Source organism: Palaemon carinicauda, chromosome 26, assembly GCF_036898095.1.
Source record: "Palaemon carinicauda isolate YSFRI2023 chromosome 26, ASM3689809v2, whole genome shotgun sequence".
NCBI classification, from domain to species: domain Eukaryota; kingdom Metazoa; phylum Arthropoda; class Malacostraca; order Decapoda; family Palaemonidae; genus Palaemon; species Palaemon carinicauda.
Window position 1 is genome coordinate 76,776,435 of NC_090750.1, and position 26,649 is coordinate 76,803,083.

Below are 26,649 nucleotides of genomic sequence, written 5' to 3' on the forward strand. Positions count from 1 at the left end.
CTCTCTGTCTTTTTAAGATTAGTTTGCCGGGACTATTCATGGCTGCTCTATGACACTTTGGTTTCCATAGCCTAATCATGATACTCAGAAAGGCAGGCTTATTTGCTCATAACATTAAAAAGAAAAAAAAGACTAGTAAGATATTTATCTATGCCTACACCTACCAAACTGACAACACCGCACATTTGTAATATAGTAAACTAGTTTACCATTAAAGCAGCTTTTCTTCTACATTCATAAATACTCCAGTTTTTTATCTTTACTAACATACTGAACATGGTGCCATTATCCTTATATATAATAGTGTATCATTCTCAAACAAATTCGATATTTCTCTGATGAGTGCTTGTTATCACCTATTCCAACTCATACACTTTGATGTTGAATTTCTCACATGGCCTTTTCTATAAAATGTCTCTGAATACAAAAGAAAATAAATGGTACAAATACTGTAGTGTGCTTTTGTTTAGGATAAACTTGTTGAAATTCTGCTTTCAAGATACAACTGGGTGCAAACAACTGTACTCTCGTGTGACAAACTTGGAAGAAAGCTAGCTAGCTGATAAGTGATTTAGACTAACAAATCTATAAAATAATTCATCAACCTTTCCTTATGAAACTACTATTCAAGATCAGCAATGGTTATTTTGTACAATAACTTCATATTTACAAAATGGCTGCTAAGCATTACACTGTAACATGAGGTCATAATTGTGAATAAACTCTTGTAATACCAGATCACATTCTTTAGTTTATCATGTCTTGTACCTCAACATCACTTAAAATTTATGCTGAGAATATCCTCTCTTAAACAAAATTTTTTGCTTCAATTATCAACAATGTGCAAACGACAAATATTCTGAACCTTTAAATAAACTGGTAAAACATGAAGCCTAAACCTTCAATCCCACAATTTAGTTTCTTGAAGAAACTTTGAAATATAAGTATTAATAGAAATATAACATTTTAAAAGAAATTTTTATTTTTCCTAACTATACAAACCTGAATTCTTTAAAACAGCGTTATGTTTTAAGCAATGCTGAAACAGACATTGAATTGTTAATAGGATGTTTGGTAATACCAGGTGGCATAAGAGGGAAGCCCCACCCACTCACCTGTCATAAAAAAAGCAATTTTTGTTCTTAGACCTAAAATCTTTAAAAAAAAAAAAAAGTTTTTCATTGTGCAACTCGATAGCATCAGACCGAACCATTATGTAAAAGTTGTGATTGCTGTATCCCCTTGAGAGGGAATCGAGAAAAAGGTAGAAGAGCTAGTCATTTTACAATTCCTTGAGACTTCTGCTTAAAGTGTTACCCTAGACGAGATGTGTGCTAGTTCAGTGAGGGAGAGTGTTTTATCTAACCATTCAGCTGCAACCTCGGGCCTATACTCACTATGGTCCTCATCCACAACTCCTCTTTGCAATCTATTTTCTGAAAACTCATTAATAATACTAAGAAACAACCCACCCACTCCCAAAAATACAGGATCATTCCACCTCTGTTGTATGCCAAGAGATTAAATCTGGAGTGGATTTGGATGGAAAAGGGAGGAAATGAGAAAGGCAAGGCATCCCCTACTGATAGCAAGGGACGTACTTCCAAGTTGTTCTTCCCCTTAACACCCCTCATTCGAAAGACCAGAGCCCTTGAGAAATATTGCCTCAATGTTCACCCTCCTTATCAGTATACAAGGAGTCCAACACCGATCTAATCCTAAGAGTAACTATCGTCTCTGCCCAAAAGTTGCTATCGGACCAACAAAACCACGGTACCAGTTCTGGGTTTGTTTCGTCTCCCCAGAATAAAATTATTTGATCCATTGGATCCGGGAAAATATCAGTAGGCACAAGAAGAACTTGGCCATGTACAGTCTCGTAATGGGTCTGGGAAACAACTGTGGCACCAGAGAGCAAGAGCGCTAAATTGTAGCCTCCCTCTCGTTAAGAGATGTGTTTGATTTCGTTTAATATACAGAAGCCAAAAGCAAGGACCAGTCACAGTCTAGTTTGCAGGACCAGCACCATGCAGTTGTATCTCCTCTTTCAGAGGTACCGAAGTCCCTCTTGAAAGAAGTGACCAAAGTGGTACATCATCGTCCAGGGAAATGGTGAGGAAGGACGCTCAAGCTCCTCGATCACTTAGCCCATGCCGTCATCACACCTATGTGGAACTCATTGACTCCAGTCCTGAATGATCGACTATGGTCACATGAGCCGTTGGCCCCACATGATCAGCCAAAGTATGAGACGAATTGAACGTCAGCATAGGTGATTGGCCATTCGGCACAGTGCTCTGCCCTTACAGACCCAATCAGTTATCAGTACAGGTGATTGGCATCCTTGGACCAGTAGAGCAGACCCAATGTCCAGTGTACCGATCCAAGGATCGGATACCAAGTAGAAACTGTCTGCTTCACTCAAAAGAGAAGAGGAATTGCTTTTAATTCTGTGGGACTTATTGCGATTGGACTTCTTAGACTACTTCTGAGAATTGTCAAAATTAGGAGAATATGAGGAGAGGATAGCTTCACACGACAGCATATCCTTACCCTAAATCACCTAGGAGTTGGTGTTCAGTTGAGAAGGACTGATCACCTGGTAAGGGTGCAAAGAACGGTCACTATTGAACTGGTCTTACCTTGCTGACCGACATCGAAGATAATGGTCCAGTAAGAAAACTGTAGCAGTCGGCTTATGAGCTCTGTCGGCTACATTATTTAATAGCATGAGGAGTTGTGTAAATAATGTTCATGGAGAAAGTATGAGATAGAACCTTTCACCTGCAACTGATGGAAGAGTGTTGCTGTCATACCAGGCTTACAGTTACTAACCGACCCCGAAGGTATCCATCATTGTGTAAGCTCAATATTGGCCCAATGTGGTAGCATGAATGACTCCCTTGTTGTTATACAGTATGCTGATGGAGATTCGTCTAGCTAGGACTGTTCACTTAACAGCATTAACTGTCACACCAGGATCATGATCCTTAACCGGCCCAAAATGTATTGGCTAATACGTAAGCTCCATATCAACAAAAGGCAGGAGAGTGAATGGTACCCTCAATTTACCTACCACTTGGGGCTGTTGATCGACCCAGGTAGGACCGTTCACCTGCAATTGATAAATAGCAGCAGTGGCTACAACACCAGGCTTACAATTGCTGACACGAAGGTACACATCAGTGGCCAAATTCCCTACAGCACAGAACATGCACCACAGTAAGGGGAACCATCCTTCATATCATAATAGGAACAAGAAAGGTGGCCCGCATACACTCAAATTCTATCCTAGCCTACATTGCTGATGTTAGGTCTAAAGTAGGACTGCCCACCTCCCAGTGTAAGAGTGGTAACTGTAACTCTAGCTTGGCTCACGCTCACCTGACTGACCCGGAAGGTACCAGTTAGTAGGTAAGTAGCGTAACTCCTTCCTGTAGGAGAGCGATCACTGCAAATGCCTAATAAATTCTAGAGAAAGGCCTTGCCAATTGTTGATTTTCTTCATTTTCTTCTTAAGGAAGAAATGTACTACCCTTTCCGACCATTCTTTCTTGCTTTGGCAGAGGAGTCATAGTCTGGACAACCGATAATCAATCCGGTCTCTCAGAGGAGGAGGAAGCTACAAAAGCTTCCTCTGCCGCTGGAACACAACCCAATACACTTGTGGTCTTTTCACAACATAAGGGAGCACCAGGAACATTCACTGAAATTTTATTATACAGGGATCACCATCTGGGGAACAATATCGACGCAGTGTATGGCAGCCCGATGAATCATTTTCACTATCGGGCACGCAAAATTTGGTCAGAATCGGACAATTCCATCCCAAATCAGAGAAACTACCACTAAGTGAGACTAGTTCATAGTCTTCTTCACTGGATGAGAGAACAACACTGGGGGGAATGGGGTCTTTGTTTAGTCACCTCTCCACAAACATACACAGCACATGGGTTTCAAAGGCTCACATCCTTATGAGATCAAATTCACTTCACCACATGCTTACCTTTTGATGTACTTCCATTTATACAAGCAAGAGAGCTCCAAAAAACCAGTGCTTATCACAAATTAATATAAGAAAACATCCAACAGTTGAAAGAGCAGCATGATGGTAATTCTGTACACGTTGCGGGCAAGGACAAAATTGATTAATTTGTGACAGGTGGGTAGAAAGCCTTTCTCCCTCACACCACCTGTCATTACCAACTATTGTACCTAGTTAACAATTCTATAGCCACTCCAGTAATGCTAAAGACATCTGTATCTTAAAGGACGAAAGGTGTGCATACAAGTAGGAACAAACTTTCAGCCAATACCAAGGAATCCTTCCCAACAATTAAGTGATATTGATGGTGAACACAATAAACATTAGACGCAAAAGCTCATTGTATTGAAAAATAATTAAAGATTGAAACTTACAAAAACCAAACTTTCATTATGACAAGTTCGTGCCATAAACTTCATTCTTAGTTTAACTCGATCACCAAACTAAAATGTAGAATCCAAAACCAAAGGGAGGGATGTTTGATAATTATTTAATTTGTTCATTGAAATTCTAAATTAGTCAATATATGTACAATAAAATCACAATGTGAACTCATGAAAGGAACATTCAGCTGTAAAAAATAAAGGTGTTAATACAGTAGTGGTTATAAATAGATATGAGTTCTTGCCTATGGGAGAAATAAAAAGCCATGGACTATCATTATTATCTTAAAACATAAATTAAAACTTTTTAATCAAATTGCCAATTGAACATTAAAATAACCCATAAAATGTCAACACATTAAATGTATCTAACTTTACAACATTATCACTAATGAAGAAAGAACTACTATGGTGAGATGATGATAAACAGCGCACATATGAAGTCCAGTGCTATACTGAAAGCATATTGGAATCTAAATTGACAAAACTTAATAACACAAGTCAAATACTGTACCTCTAGAGATTCAACAACCAATTCAATAAGCCTTATCTGAAACAGAGCATCAAGACTGACATATTTTCTATTTGAGCACCATTCAACAAGCATTTCGCAAGATATTAGCAAATCTCACCTATGGAAGAAATCATTAAAATAATGTTCTTAATCAATAACTGTAGTAAGTATATTAATAGTAAAACTGAGTTTTGTTGCACCTTAACAATAAAACTTAATTTGGTTACACCTTTTCTTTAAATATGTCAGGCTAGAAGTTTAAACCAGGTCCAAGAAACCCATTTTCTTTTACTTGGCTACACGTACAAAATCATATACAATATTGAATGTTGCAGTGAAATAGTTTTAACGTTTTCTAAACCTCTTATGACAAACACTTTGGTCGTTACAATGTTGAACCTGCAGGAAGTTTATTCCCTTAGTCATTAAAGTTTTTCAGGGTTTTCATGAACTTTAAAAACAAAATTTTCCAATAGCACTACTACAGTATTAAAGAAACTTTTGTGCAAATTGAGCAATCATAAATTGAGGTAAAAATTAAATCAAATTTACCAATAAAATTTAATTAAATTTTCCATTTATGTAACACACAATACTACAATACCATTGTGGCATTAATAATAATCTAAGTGCATTTTCATTTCTATACCTCATTGGCTACCTTGTAACATTTGAGACTGGTTTATACTAGGGATAAGAGAACTAAAGAAAAAGATGTACTGAGGAAAGTATAGATGAGTAGTTTAACTACAAAAAATAACATATTGAAAGTGCATTAACATGATAGAAGACCACAAGGCAACTGTCTTGATAACACAAGCTGAGATTACGATATTTGCTCTGGAGATAGAAGAAAACCACGGACCAAAATTTGGCTTTAAAGTCACGCTATAACAGAAAAGTTGGTGTCCTTGAGATGTTATTTGAAAGCACGAGTTGTTTGTGATTTCACATCTTGCAGAAAACCAACTTGGTGAAAATAATAAGATATCTTAGTGGTTATGTATAAATAGGTTACAAGCTCATGATTTCAAAGTGGACAGTTTCCGATATAAGTGGAGAATGGGAATCTTGTATGCTATGCAGAGAAATGAGATGTGCATACCTTCCCCTACTGATTTTTTTTTTTCAAGTTGATTTAAAGGGTGGAGAGAGATTTAACAATTTAGCAAACATGAAGCAAGTTACGGGACGATGAAATAAATAAGTTATTAATATAAGTAAAAAATATTAATATTTTTTTTAATAACAATAGGCAGCATATATACTGCATTTTTTTTCAAATTGATTAAATCAGGTATTTCTGTTTTTGATAAAGACTTGTGCCTGAGAAAATAAAAGAGAAGCAAAGACTAAAGGATTTTTAAACATCTGTACATTTATAATCAAAACCCAGGTCTGCATTGTTGCCCTCGATTTGAACACTGAAAATGATGATATCAAGCAATTATAGACATTTCAAAGGTGGCCTTGAAGAAAATATGGTCAGGTGAAATGGACGGATGAGATCACAAGTGATGCTGTACTTGATAGGGCGAGAGACATGATAGTTTAGAGAGAGAAAAGAAAATTTGAGCCAACAATTCGATACAAAATAGGAATCATGTAAAGATAAGGGGAGGTGAAGCAAAGATGAATAAATAAGGAAGGATTTAGACTACCCCCTGAAATAAAGGAAAAGACAAGGAATATCATAAAAATCTAAAATTTCCTGATAATGGAAATCACACAAAAAAAAGACTAGCCATTTAGTAGAATGCTGATGATGATAATTATAATGATGACGAAGAAGCCTCAAAATGGATGAGATGCAGCCTTAAAAATTTAGCACATGTATAATATATGTGGCATGAAATCAAACATTCTCTAAGAACCTATCATCCTATTTCACAATGTCTGTATTATGAACATTGCTGCTCAGATTACTGCTTTATAAACAAATGACTTTAATAAGGAAAATAAAAGATTTTTAAAATGAAAAGGGGGAAAAGATGGCGTTTTATCTAAGCGCTACATTTCATGAACATGGAATTGTATAGTTACTGTTCCGTACTCCTTTAGCAGAAAAGAAATAATCACCTTTAACAAAAGTCAGCAAAATGTAATTAAAACCTCAAACTCAATATACAGCTTTTATGGTAATAATCATAGATGCATATCTTTCACATCACTTGAAAGAACTATCAGTAAAAGTTAGGGACTATTCAATAAAGTTTATCTTACCCTAAAGAAGCATTCACATTTTGCAACATTTTTCTTTACTACAACCAGAAATAGCTGATCTGGAGCTGCTTATATTCTGAGTGCTTACCTACAAGCAGAGCAGTTAAGGATAAGACACTGAATTTCAGTAACTTTAGCAAACAGCATTACTGTGTTAAGTAGAAAAAAAACCTGTTGATGTACAGTATATAAATCTATAGCTAATGGCTGGTACCATTTTATCTAAAAGCACAGTAAAGCTAAGACTACTTTAATTTATCTCATTTACTTTAGAGTAATGTTTTACGATTCTAACATAGTTAAAGGTCTCTCACATTCTGGTAAATTCCAAATCAAAACAAACCAATTCAAGAAAGAAAAGTTATATTGAAGATTACTTGTAGAAGTATAAAAGTATTCACTCCGAGCTGAAACAGGCCAATTGTTTATTCAATATTGCCAATAATGGTTAATAATAATCATGGTAATTTAAGAACAGTATTATGCATGCATATGAGAAAATATAACAAAAGAATAAAACAAGTGAGGCCCAAGTTAAAAGAAAGTAATTGATCAAATCTACCACTTGAAAAATGAAGTGTACAAATCATGGAAAACAAAAGCAAAAAAAAAAAAAAAACTTGACAGGAGTGGAAAATAAAGTCACTTAACTGTTCAAGGATTATTAACTTCCACCACATAAATCAAATGCAATGGCTTGGTGGGCACGTACAACAGTATCCTAAAAGAAGAAAGACTTATTCTTTCAGATCAACTGAAGAGGGCTGATATATGCCTATTATAGAAACACAAGCTATTCTGCAATTAAAGATCAGAGAGAAAACAAATTTCATTTGAGGACAACAGAGGAAAAACCACCCAAAAATGAGATGATAATTCCAGACGTGGATAAAGTAAATATAATTGCTTTAGTCACTTGCGTGGTGAAAAAAATACAAGACATTAAAATAAAACACCTAATTTTCTAAAAGTAAATTGAAATATCTGACCTATATAATGTTTTGAAGCTAAAATCAGCACAAAGTAACAAATACATTCAAAAGGAGAAACATGGGAGGGAGAATTACATGTTCACAACAAATAACCAAAAAACTTTGTGGGATAAAATATGGGCAAACAAGTAAAAATAAAATGTTGGAGGTACCAATGAATATCAAACCATTATAAAAAAATATAGCAAAACCAAAAGAAATTTTATATGCAGTACCCATAAAAACAAATACCACTTCTCTACACATTGTATAGATTAAGGAGAAGATATTGAATACTGTACTTGTTTCTTGGTCAATAAAGTAAAAAAAACTGCACAATAGCTAAAAATTTAATTTTGCTGACAATGTGATTCTGTAAAATTACACCATACCAGTATGGCATCATCACAACAACTCCAGCATGTCGCAAGTTGGCCACCTATGATATCCATAATCACTAGAATTCGTAGCAATGAACAAAACCTGTGAGACTATAATGCACAAGGCATACTTCACAGATATTTAACCTTACAATCAGAAAATATGCCACTTGACTCTTCAGAACTCCACAACTTATTAATAGAAGTACAGTCTTTTTGTAAAATTTGTAGGAAAACTTGACTTTATAATAATATAGCCAAGTACCACCTCTAAAACTCAACTAATATAAAATTTAGGTTAAAGTATTGGACTGCTGCAAAGTGCTACCTTTCTATCCATGACTAGGTCAGTAAATGAATGTTGTTGGCTGCTTGATCTGGTTAAACTACTTGATGATAATATATACATCAGACATCAACCTAAACAAAGAATAGTATCTGAGCTAGAAACTTAACAAGCATGTTTTTAAGGATGACTTTGTGCTGTAAAATTATTGTCCTCTTTAAGATCTGCCAATAAAGAATTTTGCTGTACAGGGAGACTGATATTAAAGGTTAAAAGAAGAATAAAGCATTCTGAACAAAGCAAAGATATTAATGTTTTCACTTGCAGTTTTGCATCTCCATTAAGTTCTTGAAAAGAGAAAAATTAATCAATAGAGGAGCTATTATCCGATTTTCTAAATTTAGTCAACAATGAAAAATAACTTTAGGGTGTTGCTTCTACCTCAAGATTTGGATCTTTGTAACTATTTCAAACGAGGAAGAATTTGGGAGTTTGGTTACCATGAAAAAGTGTACTCAGCCCATCAGCATTCTGTTATTGGAGAAAGTATAAAGGAACTGACTTTTGGATTAAAGAATCTAAAATGTAGCAGACAGCTGCATACAACTAGTGCCGAGTTCCATGGTTAAAATTTAAAGAACACTAATACAAATCTAGTGGCTTAACTTTTAAAGGCATGATGCTAAGGCCATAAGAAAAGTCAGTGCCTAGTACTTATTTCAGTGTAAAATTATCAGAAAAATATATAATATTTGTTAAGAGAAAATAGGCTTGGCATAATTTTTTAAACACAGGAGTTTCATTCAATCTACAACTTTCCTGAAGTGTACTTGATCTTCACTACAAATCTGCTTAAATTTCTTTCAATTTATTGACTGTCTGTAGTTGATTTGATAGCTTATCAATATTTCTGATAAAGAACTGATCAGAGCAATAAACATCTAATTCAATCGGTCCATTTAAAGCAATACTTTAATATTAACAACTTGCTAATTCATCATTATCCCAAAGTTTACCCTGCTAAGCTAGCCTCAATCTAGCTGGAAAGCTTATATGTGATTACAGTTTTTCAACTCTAAAACTGATACTTTCATCCTATGGATATACTCAATCTAATACTCAGATATCTTACTCTCTTCCTTCCCTAATTCAATATATTGCAACAGACTGTTCAATATCAAAATGTCAAAATTATGCATAAACTATGACAAAGCCAAAAAATTCACCAAGTGGCCAGCAAAAATCGTATTACTGTAAAAGAAATACCTTAGTCTAATCTTTCTTGGGTCAAGTTGAAACCTGCCATCTTTGCATTATTTACATTGCTTTACTTTCTAAATTTTTTAATTATTGAAAAATCTGTTAACCAACATAAGAGAAGAAAAGAGCAATTTCAAACAAGTTAATTGGCCCTTGAATGAAATTTCTCTTCCTGTTAGCCTTCCTGTTGGGCTACTCTTCATACTTTGTTTTATATTCTAAAGATGTTAAAACACCGTACAAATTAGCAGTTGGGTAAGGATCCATACAGATCTTTATATTTAGTTTAAAACCATGTCTGAGAAAATTCCTCCTAAAATCCATAATTATATCACTTCATTTCATTATTATATGTGACAAAATTAGGTAATGCCACTTATACCAAGTACAAAGGCAGAAGACATCAAAGCACTGACCAAATTTCCACCTTCACAATATCATTCTTCAAGCCATAATAAATATATCTGGAATCTAAATACTTCCTGGTAGCCAATATGTGTATAGGAAACATTTACATACCGGTTAGTTATATTTTCCTTTCAGACCTACAATTATATGCAAGGCAACCTTATCAATTAATACAAACTCAGACTTGGACCCAAATAGATTTATAGCTGATCTGATTTAGCTAAACATAAGGTTCTTTTGTACAAACTTCATGACTCGCATACCTGAGGCAAGTACTGTACCTGAGGATATTTAGTACTTGTCAACATTTGGTGATACTTTCATCTCCACGTTTCTATCTTGGCAGTGCTTTAAAAAAAACTTTAAACCTATCATTGCTTGATTAGGCATTGTTTATGTTTCTTTATCTAGATGAGGGTTACTGTAACTATAGATGACGAAATAATGCAATTTACTTTTGACCTATTATTTTACCACAGACAAAATATGGACACAATGTCTGTCAGTAGAATCTCTCTTGGATAACCATTCAGGCTGAAATTAATGCATAATAAAAATAAGGTTTGTCTATTACATAAAAATATATACAGTATACAATATATATAATGTACTCCACAAAATTTGAATCTCAACATAAAAACTTGAAAGAACATTTCAAGCTTGCTTATTTGGCAGCTGCATATTGTACTATGCAATAGCTCTACTTGATTCATTAACTTGCCTTCTGCCAAAACTTATTCCTTCTTGTCAGTTGGTTTGCATTTGAGTCTGCTGTAGAACCATACTTGGAACAGCTTCCAGCAAAAATTTTACTCACAAAATAATACTCATACTGTAACCAGCAAGTCCCCAAAATATGGTCAAGATGTGTTCCAAGAGTGGGTTCTTGAGTCAAAAATTTCTTAAGTCTATCAACTTGGGCACCAAGCTTGTAAGTCGCAACTGCCTAATATAAATTGTTTTCAGTCTGGTGGTTTTTCTAAAACTAGAGAGCTTATCCTACAAATGAATGAAAAATTCCTACATCTATTTCGGCATAATAATTCTTTATTTATTTATTGCACACAGGTTCTCATCTCTGAAAGTTCTCAAGTCAAATGTTTTCTTTGGGATTTACCGGATAGTTAATCAAAGAGCTTCGACTAGCCTGCCTTTACCTTCCGTCAAGAAGTACTCCATATTCATCAGCTTCTATTTGAGTTGGTCATAAAGCCAAACTTAGAAAATCCAGTTCCATCATAAACTTTACCTACAAATTATACTTATTCACATTTTAAGAAAATTTTATTTCCTCATTTCTTTATTAATCATTATTCTATCAAGAAAATATCTAAAATCTTTAACAAATATACATAAAAATATGTTTGGTTTAATAAATTATATACAACACAAAATACCTAAGATTAAAAGTGCAAGCAAACACAATTTACAGTAACGTTCATGTTTCATAAATATGGATCCCTCACTTTACATAAGCAAACTGCTCACTATGTAATATTAGTTGATAGACATTCTTATTTTTTCCCCAGCAGAGAATTCTACCACTAATGAAAACCGAGTTTCATAAATCATAAATACACTTTAGAAAAAAAAGGCTACAAAACAGCTCTCATTATGGAGGCTACAGAGTTCTAGGAGGCCGGTGACCTTAAACCAAAAGTCAGAATCGATATATGAAGTTTTGAAGTTACCATACATAAAGACTAACCCTACAGCACCCAAGGACAAAGGGTGTAAGCATTACAGGTTGTTCCTTTACTGTCTTCCAGAACACCTTAAACAAAATATCTTTTAGTCTAAAATTAAGGAGTCAAGTATCAGATCATGTACTTACCTCCCCCAGTCAGTGATTTAACAAATTAAATGTAAATTTCAACAACCTAACTGTACTCATCTTTCTGCTACTATAAATAATCCTATTTTTCTGTGTCCCAGGTCACATCCTGACTAATTTAACATAAATGAAAAATAATGCCTATTTTACTATCAATCCAGATGAACTGGATCTTAGCACACAGCTTCTCTTCAAACCTGGACAAAAAAGTTAGATATTTCATGAATAGAACAACAAGATGCAATAGCATCAGGATGAAACGTCACAACTAGGTAAAGTTCTCTTAACAACTGTGGAATGCTACACTGTTGCACACTATATTTGTAATTATTTATTAGGAAGTAGTTTAAGCACTCCCTAAAAAGATCTTCAATGAGAACGAAAAATTAAGGTAAAGTCAAGCTGAAAAGTCAGATTGGGTAGGATTATAAGATTTAGGCTTAAAAGCAAAGCTCGAGACCAATCAAGCCATCCAATACTCTTCATTCAAAGTTTTAAAATTTGATACAAATTATTATTCAAAACATCTATTCTGACAAATAAGTGACGAAATTATATCTCCTTTAAAAATTACATTACTCTTTCTATCGAATTAAACTCCCTAGCAACTCATTTAAGTTCCTCCAATGCCATGAACTGGCCCTCACCATATCAAAATGCATAAATTCTATTAAAATACATTGTACTGTAACAATTGTCCGGCAAATACTATAGTACAGCACCTTCCTTCCCCTTACTACTATGCATTAAGAATAGCAAAATAGGGAGAAAAAAAGAGAAATAATAATTGACTGGTGTTAAGCTATGCAGCTGGAGCAAAGAGTTATCACAAAGAACCTCTGGCACCAAAGGGGTACTAAAAACTTTAATGGTTACCTAGACCGGGTGGAAAGATTCTACAGCAATGACTTTTAAATCAAATGGGAAATTATAGGGAAAATTAAAAATGAGTAGAAGCAAACTCCAAATCCTTTACTATATAGGCCACCAACCCCACCCGTAGAATACTCAAAACCGAAAAAAAACAAAAGAATGTAGTTTGTTTTAACGACGATTTCACCTCGGCTAATTACTGCACAGTGAGTATTTGCATTAGCAAGATATGAGGTGGTTATGTGCACTTCAAGAGAGGGAAGGGATCTGTCTCTTAACTCTCACTCAAACTTTTCAAAAAGAGGGATTCAATAAAGGGATTTTGACGAAGGAAAAATCTATTTCTGGGAAGAGACCTGTGACGGCCGGTGAAAGAAGTCCTTCTTTACACTTTTCTAATATAAATCTTCCAAATATACTAGAGAAAGATAAAAGTATGGAATGCAGAGGTTACTACCCTCGCGCGATCACCTTGTGGGTGTCGTGTATACAACAGGGGCGTGTGAAAACCACTATTCGCAGGCTGTCTTCCATTTAGATAACAATATCCTCCCCCAAAAATTACAGTGCTATAAATTTTCATGTTACCATTATCTGGATATATAATGCCCTATTTAGACTTCCATATGCAAAATTGGAAACTTTAATCAACACCTGATCAATCAAGTGCTAAATATAACAATTCATCCTCCAATTTCTCATAGGACGCAGAATACTTCTTCCTACTAATATAACAGATTGTAAAGGTTCACATGAAATACTTTCATCCTCGATAATCATAAAAGAGTTCACCAATCTAAGATGGTAGAAACAACGATGAATTATAAATTTCGATGATATGTTGTACTTGAAAATATACACTGTTCTGAGAATGGTTCTTCGGATGCTTCTTTTGCCTTGAGGACTACTTTATTATAAAAAAATACTTTGTAAAAAAATAATACAGCACTGAAATCAGTTGGTTAAAGATGTGAATAAAAATTTTATCACATCTAAATTTTACTTCAACTTCAATAGTTTGAAGAATTCATATTAGATTATTTCTTTCTAAAATATTTTGGACCCAGTACTTTCTTGTACGATTACTGTATAGCAAATTTCTAAAACACAAAGCATAATTCAGAGGTATCCTTATACTCAGACCCTTAGCATGGAAACAGGAGTCTAATATCACTGATAACCAAGTGGTTAGTCTTAGGAAGGAAAATACTACCCTGAGATCCAAGACAAAAAAAAATACGTAGATAAACATGAAAATATTACACTACCGAAGATAAAAAAGAAAATAAAAAAATAAATTCAAGTACTTGCCCAGCTCTCTTTTATAATAAAGTATAAATGTCCCAAAGATTTTAGAGAAACTCTGTAGAGTCAAGATTACAATTATATTCGCCACCTAGTGGTGGCTAAAAGAAACAAAAGAGTTTTGACTCGAAGTTACAGTATTATACAGTAAAACTGTACTCAAAACCTGCATAATTATGTTAAGCATACTGTATTAGCTATCATAGCAAACCTCTTTCATGTTAACACTGCTCCAGCTTTTGCAAAAGGTGCAAATTATTATTTCTATTAAAAAACTACCATAAAAATCTATAGCAAAACAATAACTCAATCTACGAAGGCATTTGAAATGTTTCGTAACAGGAGCAACTCTAAAATAGCTTTTCTCCATCTTACATCTACAATAAAATTTTATAAACTATTAACACAGCATTAAATGTGGCTGTTTTTCATCATCTTGTACTTTCAACATAAGGATAATACCATTGGACATGTAAATTATTGCAAAAAATATAAATCTAATTGAAATAATGTACAATCCAAACTTTATTGTTGTTGCTGATGGCGCGGAGGCAAAGAATGATGATGGGATGATTGTTGTGGTAATGAAGGCTGGAGAGGGTGTGAAGTACTCGAGTGCTGGTAATGAACCAGGTGATGATGATGATGACTTGATGCCTTGTGTAATGGAATGGGTTCTGATATGCTAGTAACACACTGCAAATGAGTGGATGCTGTTGAAAGAGTTGCAGACGTAGAGGACTCGTGACTTGCAACAATGTGCTTCTGTAGGGGTATCGGTTCACAAACCTGGAAAATAAAAAGACTGACTCACAATTTTGGATTAATTCCATTCTCAAGTACTTGGGTATAGAGGAGTCTGCTTATCACCTATCAATTTTGAACTACAGGCAAATAAATCACATCCCTACTGTACAGTAGTTAATGCGAGAGGATTTCCATAAACATTAGCATGCTCTTCAGTACTGTATACAATACCTTTAATATGACTGCTAGAATAATATTTTGACAAGATTGTGCTATGTTTACAGGATCTAAGAATTTTTGTCTCTTGCGCTCTAATATACAGTACAAGCTATTACTTCCACCGAAAAATTTCAAGCTATATACTTCCTAACCCACAAAAAATTACCCAACCACAAAACTAGGTAAACACAACAGACCACAAAGGAAATTTAATCGAAGTATTCCAATATATAGGCCAGCTCCATTAATAATAAACAAAAAGCTTCCAGATTGTGAGAATAAGTGATGTGTTGTAGAATGAAAATTCAAAGAAGTGCTATCTTAAATAGAGAAGGGGCTTCTCAATTATTTCAAGCCAGCAGAAGTTCAAAGAGAGAAAAGCACTTCACAACTATCATGGTAAGTTCCTTTACACAAATATTTTGACAAAAGATTTTTCATGATCTGGAGAATATATCCATTGCATACCATGCAAAATCATGATATGATGCTTGCAAAGTTGGGAGCCAACTTATATTAGAATGAAACTAACATGATTTTTAACCTACAGTAAAATCTATTATTTCCATACTTACCGTACCTCTTGATAAAATCAAAGTCATTTAGGGGAGGGATTAACCTGAAACTTGATAACCTCAAGATAAAATAATGAAAATCTCCCCTCCATCTTACCCTCTCTCCATTAAATTAGCTGCCAAACCCTGCTGTAATTGCTGGGAAGAGACAGACGGCCATGCTAGTGGCAGAGGATTAGCGAGGGGAAAAAGAAAATTTTTCAGATATATGTGGACCCAATCATTATAACCAAGTATAACCTTAAAAGCAGGAAGGAGGGAGTGTCTAGTTCTATTTATGAGATAATTATGTAAATAATATTATTATTATTATTATTATTTGCTAAGCTACAACCCTAGCTGGAAAAGCAAAATGCTATAAGCCCAGGGGCCCCAACAGGGAAAATAGCCCAGTAAGGAAAGGAAAGAAGGAAAAATAAAATACTTTAAGAAGAGTAACATTAAAATAAATATTCCTATATAAACTATGAAAACTTTAACAAAACAAGAGGAAGAGAAATTAAATAGAATACTGTGCCTGATTGTACCCTCAAGCAAGAGAACTCTAACCCAAGACAGTGGAAGACCATGGTACAGAGGCTATGGCACTACCCCAGACTAGAGAACAATGGTTTGATTTTGGAGTGTCCTTCTCCTAGAAGAGCTGCTTACCATAGCTAAAGAGTCTCTTCTACCCTTACTAAGAGGAAAGTAGCCACAGAACAAATACAGTGCAGTAGTTAACCCCTTGAGCGAAGAAGAATTGTTTAGTAACCTCAGTGTTGTCAGGTGTGTGAGGACAGAGGAGAATCTGTTAAGAATAGGCCAGACTATTCGGCGTATGTGTAGGCAAAGAGAAAGAACCGTAACCAAAGAGAAGGATCCAACGTAGTACTGTCTGGCCAGTCAAAGGACCCCATAACTCTCTGGCGGTAGTATTTCAACGGGCGGCTGGTGCCTAGTTTAAAATCCTGTTTACTTCCATGAATCTTATCTCAGAATGGAACAACCAGAAGAACACACTTCCTTGATTGAGAGGAGGTGATACACATAAATAAGTCAATGACTATTTCATTTAAGCCAATGCCTAGACAAATATATGAAAAATGCAAAAGGAATATCTTACCATAAGGTCAATGTCCTCTCTCATTTCAAATAATTAACAAAGAATTAGTGAATAATAGCTATGATTTAAGAGGAAAGCAAACAAATATTTTTACATCTACACACATTAACCGATTCATTAGGTGCGAGTCAGAAGACGAATTCATCATTGAGCATTAGGTATGCCAATTGACACGAGATATGCTAATTGAACATATTGGTGCTGATGTAATATTCATTATGAAGAGATTTTGGATAAGTTAGGAAGATTATATAAACAATAGCGTGTTATTCGTATTGTATGTGCGCATAATCGCAATACGGTAGCGTGACCTCGAGATCAGCTGATGCCTACCATAAGTGATTGTTGATTATTAAAATGCTCAAGAAATTTGAAAATAGAATACAAACATGTTTTAAAAAACCACAATAATGCCTAATGAAATATGATGGCTTAATAATTAATAGAAAATTAAATACTGTATGAAGCTTTAAAAATGAACTACCCGTACATGCCCGCACACACATTGTTACACAAACTCACACACAGAAAGAGTGAGGTATTAGGATGATAATTAATAATAACGGCTACAAACGAACTGTATCAAAACTGTGATATCCTGCAACATATTGGTGCTGATGTAATATTCATCATGAAGATATTTAGAATAATTAAGAAATTAAATAAAAAATACGCCACCCGTGTGTGCGCAATCTTTCGATACAGTAGTGAGACTTTCCGATCAGCTGATCATAACTAAAGGTAAACAAAATACTGTATTAAGTAAGTCTTGATGTTTAAAATTCTTTCAAAATTGAAAAATAGAATACAAAAATGCTTTAATAGAGCTTATGATATCCTATTAAACAAGAAAATAGAATAATGATATACAGTAAGAAAATATTGATAAAATATGACTTAGATGATTACCGAATCTTGATGAATCATAATAAATCTACGGACACTTCACTTTTCTCGACTTACGATGCACCTCAGTCCCTATATCGGTTGTAAGTCGAAGACTACCTATAATACATGGATAATCCATAAAAATGGATAATCCAGAAAAATGAATCTGGAAAAATGATATTTTCATAATAAAATAAATTTTTGAATATACTTACCCGCTGGTTATATAATGGCTAAAGTCCCTGGACGCCTCGGCAGGAAATTCACTCTCTCTTGCGCAGCTTAGCGCAGAAATGCCAGGTGTACCCCAGTGCCCTCGCGGTACAACAGGTAGAACTATACTCAACCAATTCAGATTTTCCATGCCCCATGGTCTCTAGAGGGGAGGAGGGTGGGTCTAATACTTATATAACCAACGGGTAAGTATATTCAAAAATTTATTCTATTATGAAAATATCATTTTTAAATATAAAACTTACCCGCTGGTTATATAATGGCTGATTGACACCCATTGGTGGCAGGTCAGGGACAGCTGCATAATTGGAAATTCACTTAAGAGTTACATAAAAAACTTAAGCGGTTCTAACCTGACAAGGAAGCTGACAGCAATGCTCTGCCTCATTTTGCCTGTTATCCTTAGGAGATCCAGTGATCCACTCGGGGCTGATGATCTCTAGGAGCTGTCAAACGGTACAACCACCTATAACATGACAGGACCTCAACTAATACCCTTGTTCTGGGCACTCTCTAGGAACAAAATGACCACCTGACTAGGTCAAAGATTGCGGAAGATTGCCGAACAATCTTCACGTACAATCATAAAAATATATATAACAGTTCCAAGAGAAGAACAGGGGTACTAGGAATTTAGGGAAATGTAGTGGAGAATGTTTCACCTACTACTGCACTCTTTGTTGCAAGTGATCCCAAAACGTAGACGTCTTCATAAAGAGACTGGACACGGTAAAAGTAATGCAAGGCGAATACAGGATTACCCCTTCACAAGGCTGTATATGCGATGCTTTGCAGAGAACAGTTTAGTTTAAAAGTTACAGAAGTTTCTACAGCTCTAACTTCGTGAGTCTTTACTCTTTCAACATCTTATGATCTGTCACCCAACTGTGTGGAAGAACCTTTGTAATCAAAGTCTTTAAGAGATGATAGAATGTTTTAGACATGGATAGCGCAGGCTTCTTGACCGTGCACCCAAGAGTTATGAATAGACTCTTAACTTCTTTGTTCTTGTCCCAATAAAAATTCATCGTTTTAATCTGGCAAAAAAACTCTTCTCAGCCCTTCCCAAACCAAATTAGAGAGAATAGTGATCCCGAAAGATTTAGGCTATGGATGAGAAAGATGTTTGTTAATGACCAAGAATCCAGGTTGAAAGGTACCTATGGCTTAACCAATGTGAAGTCCGTGTTCTTGCTAAAAGAGTGAACTTCACTGACTCTCAACTATGGTAGACTTACTCAGAAAGTCTCCAAAGTTAGGCCTTAAAAAGAAACCAAGTGTAAAGGGTAGGATCTGTCCCTACCGCGAAACTCCAGAAACGAACCCTAAATTTCAGGCTGGCGCATCTTGCTGATGCCTCCAAGTCCTCTCAAATGATCTGAGAAGACCTATAAGGTCTCTATTTGATAGATCCAATCTTCTGCGTCTGAAGACAGAAGCCCGCATACTCCTGTACCCTTTGATGGTCGAGGAGGAAAGAAAATGTGTTTTCTTCTAAGGTCTAAGAAAAAATATGCCACTTGAGTTAGTTACCTAATGAAGAGCCGGCTCTAGCTCTACACCACTCCATAAAACACTCTAATTGGGTTGGAAAACCTTGAGGCAAATGTCCTTTGTACAAGCGAAAGCCTCAGCTGTCTCCTTCAAACAACCCTCTAGGTCTTAGGGGTTTTCCGAAATACTGGAGGCAGCTAGGCCTAAAGCTTGAAGGTTTAACATAAAACGTTCGTGATCCTGAAACGGGGAAAAGGACTAAAGACATGCTTCCAGCATGCACCCAGCATGGTCCCAGCATGAATCCAGTATGGTTCCAGCATGCTGCCTACACTCAACATGTCGTGAGAGAGAATCGGGATCTAGAACCGCCTCCCAAAACTCGTCCATATCGGTCGCAAGAAACCGATATCAAAGCTAGGCTTGTTGAAAAGAAGCATCAACAACGTGAACCTCATGCTGTGAGGTTAAGACCTGATTGTGTGTAATCAGCGAGTGTTCAACAAACTTAAAGCCAAAGCTTGACACGAGGGAGCGTTAGCTGCGAAGCCAGAGAGACGCGAAGGAGAGACATTAGTCTGTTTATACTATGAGAAAAAAGACTTAACTGTATGCGTCTAGCATGCGACCATAATGTCACATGTGCTTGCATTGCCGTAAGGTGTCAGCGTGCTGTATGCGTTTCCCTTGTCGTGTGGATACAGGGCTGTGTGTGTGCCCCGCTTGTTGTAAATCTACAGCGTGCTGCGTGGAGGCGACAGCATCTCGTCCGGTCATTGACGGAAAGACGAACTGATTGCCGAGAGTAGTTCGCGTGTAGGATGCGTCCGCATGAGTGAGAGTCCCGCGTCCCGCAGACCGCGAAAATGAGACAACTTGTTGAAAGGATCAACTTTGACTGTCAGCGTCCAACATACGACCAGACTGGCGTCTGCGTCTCTGACTGCGTGAGGGAGAGACCATAACTTGCGTCTGTGTCTGCGTAACGTCTGCCGTAAGAGAGAGACCAGACTTCTACAAGCACCCGCTCTAACGCTTCTCGTAACTCGAGCATATCTCTGCGAGGAAGCGTTACTAAGCATAGGAGAACTATGCCTTCTGACACTGATCGGAAAACCATTTCTTTGATCTCTGGTAGTCCTTAGACTCTTTAGGAGAAAATTTTCTCACCCCGAGAATCGTAAACGCTAAACACAGATGAAATAGACCTCTTTTAGCTCAGACCAAATCTACACTCGCGGGGTAGCGAGTGCGCCAACCCAAGCATGGGCGAAGGCCGGGAGAGAACATCAACCCCAGTCCTGTGAGCGACCTGGGAGAGTGCCTATGACATTTCAAGCGCACCTTGTGCACGAACTGAACGTATTCAATGCTGTGAGATACCGTCAACAGTAGTCGTTAGACCTCAGAAGAAAGTAATAGACCTTTCCCCAAACTGGGGGAGGGGAAGAAGTGTGAACAGAAGCAAACTGAGCACCTTTTCCCCCCGAAGAACTATGTGTCTTACACGATTCTGGTGCTGACACGTCGCCTTCTTCCGAAAAGAAAAAACTTCCGGCGAACGTTAGATACTGCAGGATAAGTTAATAAAAAACATACGACTCCTGAAAGGTCTAGGACAAATTGATCGGCGACTACCAAGTCTAGGTTTTGCGTCCTTCGATGAGGGCAAAGTCTTTCTGCCCTGAAAGTGAGTCAGAATCCAGAGGAAGAGCTAGGATTGTATGTGACTAGTCTGACTTCCGCTTCTCTCGCGGAATAAAAAACACACTCGATTGCTTCCTGTTTAAGCATCAAAACACGTTTGCTGAGAAGGTAAGTTATGTTCGCGTGCATACATGACGAGTAACTTCCTAGTCTGAAAGACAGGGAAAACGTAGAGTGTCATTCTCGTCAGGGAACTGCATTCTAATATGCAGAAAACAGTTACAAGATCCATGATACCATAGCGATGACGAACTGATCGCTTCAAGACATTCCAACTTCGCTCTTTTCAAGATACTATGTCACATGGTTGTGATGTCATAGCTCGCCAATCATAGGCGAAGAAAAAAGCATTACTTCATCATTCCAAAGTGAAGAAAGAACGTCTTGGACTGCATCAACAATATTGCTCAGCAGAACAGACGTTTAATGCACAAGGTCCGCGAAGAACCCCAGCCTACTGACCTTCCTTCTCCCAAGGGTTGGAACGTAAGGAAGAGATATAGGACTAGGGGCAAGGTGAACACGAGCAAACACCTCCTCCAGAGCACTGCGCTATGTTTACGAGTCACTAACAAGAGCGGTTTAAAAACATAATACCTTAAATCATAAAAGATCTGCCCGTGGTGGGAGATATACTTTTACGTTCTATTCTCATAAAGGCCTTAATGCCCTTTCTGTTGTTGCAGCTGCAATCGCTGTATCAATCTGTACAGTAAGGTTTGTTATTTTCCTGAGAATGATTTAATGTTAATTTATTAATTTATTTTACCATTAATTTACTAGGCCATCGTTCCCTAAAGGAGCCCTTTGGGTTAAAGCATCTTGCTTTCCCAACTAGGGTTGTAGCTGGCTTGTAATAAAAATAAAATAAAATAAATAGCGACACCATCAACTCACTAGCGAAAACTCTGAAGTCGGAACGAGGAGCAGCAGGTAAAAAATATGAGGGAAACTCTTTAGAAAAATTCTCATGAGTTTCTGAAAGTTATTCCCTTCCTTTTACAATCTCTATCCTAGGAAGAGAAGTCTTGATTCTTAGGAATCCACTCCTTAAGATTCTGAATTCAGACCTCAATACTTAGAGGTTTTAATTCTAGTTCTCACAACCAAGAGTTAGCCCTGCAGGCCTTGGTCCGAGAATATAATATCTTTCTAGTTAAGATTTATTTCTTAATATAGTGCCTGGAACAACAATAACTTAACACTAGATGTTCATGGTCAGGTAGACATCAAAGTCTATTGTCATAGGTAGCGAAGCGTCCACCCCGACGCTGAAGCGCCCACACTAGCGCTGAAGCGTCCACACTGACGCTGAAGCGTCCACACTGACGCTGAAGCGTCCACACTGACGCTGAAGCGTCCACACTGACGCTGAAGCGTCCACACTGACGCTGAAGCGTCCACACTGACGTGGCGCTTCGCTCCATTCCGTCGACATTCCGTTTCCGTTGCCGCACCGTTCCGATGACGCTTCGCCGGCTCTGCTGCCTGACGAACGTCGGCACGTCTGTATAGACTGATACTAGGTGCTATGAGCAGTCGGTTTGCGTTGAGCAGGTAATCAAAGTAAAGCATCCACTTTCCCCCACCATTGAACATTGCGGTTGGTAGGCCGCCTGTGCGACGACAAGTCCTCACCGTTAAAGACACGACCGTGTCAAAGACCGGAATCGAGACACCCAACCGCACTGTTAACGGCAGGCTGAAAAGACTGCATAAACGAAGATAGATGCTGTTTCATGCCTAACTACAAAGATCAAGGATCAACCTTAGGCGAAACGTATTCAGCATTAACTTCGTCGATCCATAGCGCTTGCCACTGTCGAGAGACGACACCCATCAGGTGGAGGTGGCGGCACTGCGTCTGCGCCGCATGAAACGTAACACACGCAGAACGTATCTAATTTTGTTTTCAGCTTAGCGCCTTTGGAAACACTAATACCTCGCTTTATCTATAGCGAGGGTGAGCGTTCTGGTGATCGACAGAAAACGCTCGAGAGGACTTCAGTTCGGGTCTTAAAAGACTGTAACGCCTGGTTACCCTCTCGATTCCTTTCGCCATTCGACTTAACTTCTCCCCTGGGTCCGGGAGCTCGACAGAGGTCTAAGGCTAGGATAACGACAGGTCCGAATAGAAGCACTCTCCACTAAATAAAATTCACTGCACAATTTATCACTAAAAAATTTGCACTTTACTCTTTGGCACAAAGATAGTTTCATAATTACCTGAAAACCAAAGTACACACTCTCTCAAAGGAAACGAACTCCGTAGGGGGAGAGATAATTCTGTCGCTGGACAATTGTTTGAATGGGAATACAAACGTACCAAATCCCATATAAATGTAACAAAATATTACCTTAGTAGGTAAAATATTTATAAAATAAAATAAACCCTTAAATTAAGGAATTCCAATAAGAGATGAATCATCACTCGTATTTATTGGAAAATTTTTAGTATTCCACTACGGAAACAACGATACATAGAATCGTGCGCTACATCGATTCGTATAAACATTAAGTGAAATTTAACTTCCTTTAATTTCTGACTAAGGAAAAATACTGACAGGAACAATTAATTTCAAAACAAAATGTTCCTTTTAAATAGTACAACTAAAAAACTTGAGAAGTAAGAAGAATGTACTATTCATAAAAATCTCTACGAAATATTGTAATATTGTAACAATAATGATAACTGCGTAACAACTGAACGCTAGTTAATCTTAGCAAACAGATTGAAGATTACCTCAAGAAAACTATTAAAAGGATAAAATTTTCTTAGATTAATAATCCTTTAATTAAATTTATAACTTAATATTTCAAAAGAAAGTATTCACTTATAATTCTTTGTAAAAGCAAGTCGGACTTATAACCTAATGACATAAGGCTGTGACGTCATCAATGGACGAGATGTTTACCTTTCGTCCTATGCTTTCATGAGGTTTAAAATAGGTCGATAAACCTTTTAATCTTACCTTTTAAGTCATAAATACGTGAACACATTTCAAATAAAAGAAAAAAAGCGAAAGCCTAAACTCAAAAAACGTTAATACATCACCAAATATTGTCCAAACAGAGTAAAAAGCGTGAGAGAATTTCCAATAGAACCGACGGCCATGCCGGCAGGGAAAAATCTGAATTGGTTGAGTATAGTTCTACCTGTTGTACCGTGAGGGCGCTGGGGTACACCTGGCATATCTGCACTAAGCTGCGCAAGAGATTTTGAATTTCCTGCCGAGGCGTCCAGGGACTTTAGCCATTATAGGTAGGTAGTAGGTTGGCCAGGGCACCAGCCACCCGTTGAGATACTACCGCTAGAGAGTTATGGGGTCTTTTGACTGGCCAGACAGTACTACATTGGATCCTCCTCTCTGGTTACGGTTCATTTTCCCTTTGCCTACATACACACTGAATAGTCTGGCATATTCTTTACATATTCTCCTCTATCCTCATACACCTGACAACACAGATTACCAAACAATTCTTCATCACCCAAGGGGTTACTGCACTGTAATTGTTCAGTGCCACTTTCCTCTTGGTAAGGGTAGAAGAGACTCTTTAGCTATGGTAAGCAGCTCTTCTAGGAGAAGGACACTCCAAAATCAAACCACTGTTCTCTAGTCTTGGGTAGTGCCATAGCCTCTGTACCATGGCCTTTCACTGTCTTGGGTTAGAGTTCTCTTGCTTGAGGGTACACTCGAGCACACTCTCCTATCTTATTTCTCTTCCTCTTGTTTTGTTAAAGTTTTTATAGTTTATATAGGAGATATTTATTGTTGTTACTCTTCTTAGAATATTTTATTTTCCTTTTTTCCTTTCCGCACTGAGCTATTTTCCCTGTTGGAGCCCCTGGGCTTATAGCATACTGCTTTTCCAACTAGGGTTGTAGCTTAGTAAGTAATAATAATAATAATAATATAACCAGCGGGTAAGTTTTATATTTAAAAATGGTATTTTCATTATAAAATAAATTTTTTAACATACTTACATGGTAGTTATATATATAGCTTACGTCCCTGACGTCACGGCAGAAAATTCAAAACTCGCGCCAATCGCCGATTGGATAGCCAGGTGTACCACCCCTGCGCCCTAGCGAGGTACCTAGGAACCATTCCAGGAACCCTCATATATTCCATGCCTCTAGTCTCTTGGAGGGGAGGAGGGTGGGACTTTAATTATATATAACTACCGGGTAAGTATGTTCAAAAATTTATTTTATAATGAAAATACCATTTTTAAACATAAGACTTACCCGGTAGTTATATATACTGTATAGCTGATAAACACCTTTGGTGGAGGGTTAGAGACAGCTAGTATATCTGGAATTCTGCTTAAGAGTTAATTAAAACAAACTTAGGGTTCGTACCTGATAAGGAAGCTGACTTCAATGAATCTTTGCCTCATTATGTCTGCTAGCCTTATGAGATCCAGCGATCCTCCCAGGGGGCTGAAGATCTCTTAGGGACTGTCAAACCGGTGTATATACCTCATTATGACAGAACATCCTCCAATAACCAGCTCCGGGTGCTCTTCAATGAACAAAATTGACCACCTGACTAAAATCAATGATTGTGGAAGACTGACACAATCTCCACAAACAACCATAAAAACAAATAAAAGTTCAAAGAGAAGAAAAGGTTATTGGGATTATGGGAACGTAGTGGTGGATCCTTCACCCACTACTGCACTCGCTGCTACGAATGGACCCAGAGTGTAGCAGTCCTCGTAATGAGTCTGAACACTTTTCAAATAATGTCAAGCGAACACATATTTGCTCCTCCAAAAGGTTGTGTCCATTATGCTTTGCAACGATCTATTCTGTCTGAATGCTGCCGATGTTGCTACGACTCTGACTTCGTGAGTCTTAACCTTTAGAAGCCCAAGGTCTGATTCATTACACTGGCCATGAGATTCTTTAATCAAGAGCCTGACAGAAAATTACAAGGCATTTTTTGACATCAGCAATGTGGGCTTTTTGACTGAGCACCATAGAGCTTCCGAATTGCCTCGTAAGTCTTTTGTTCTGTCCAAGTAGAACCTCAGAGCTCTTACTGGGCATAAGACTCTTTCCAACTCCTCGCCAACTAAATCCAAAAGATTTGGAATCTCAAAAGCTTTGGGCCAAGGTTGAGAAGGGCGTTCATTTTTGGCGAGAAAGCCTAACTGTAAGGAACAGACAGCCTTACCATCACGAAAACCAA

The 26,649-nt window shown here is 37.0% G+C and overlaps 1 protein-coding gene across 7 annotated transcripts in view; it reads right to left on the minus strand.

The window, feature by feature from the left end:
* Positions 1-4,086: 4,086 nt before the first annotated feature.
* LOC137619596 (protein split ends-like) overlaps positions 4,087-26,649 on the minus strand; it is a 167,048-nt gene continuing 144,485 nt past the window's right edge. For 4 of the 7 annotated variants that reach the window (XM_068349771.1, XM_068349772.1, XM_068349770.1 and 1 more), the window contains one exon: positions 4,087-15,271. In XM_068349771.1, coding sequence (XP_068205872.1) covers positions 15,008-15,271 — 264 coding nt within the window. In that variant the 3' untranslated portion in view covers positions 4,087-15,007. Of the gene's footprint in view, positions 15,288-26,649 lie in introns of all 7 variants that reach the window. The other 3 variants (XM_068349774.1, XR_011039931.1, XM_068349775.1) reach the window with 3 other exon arrangements.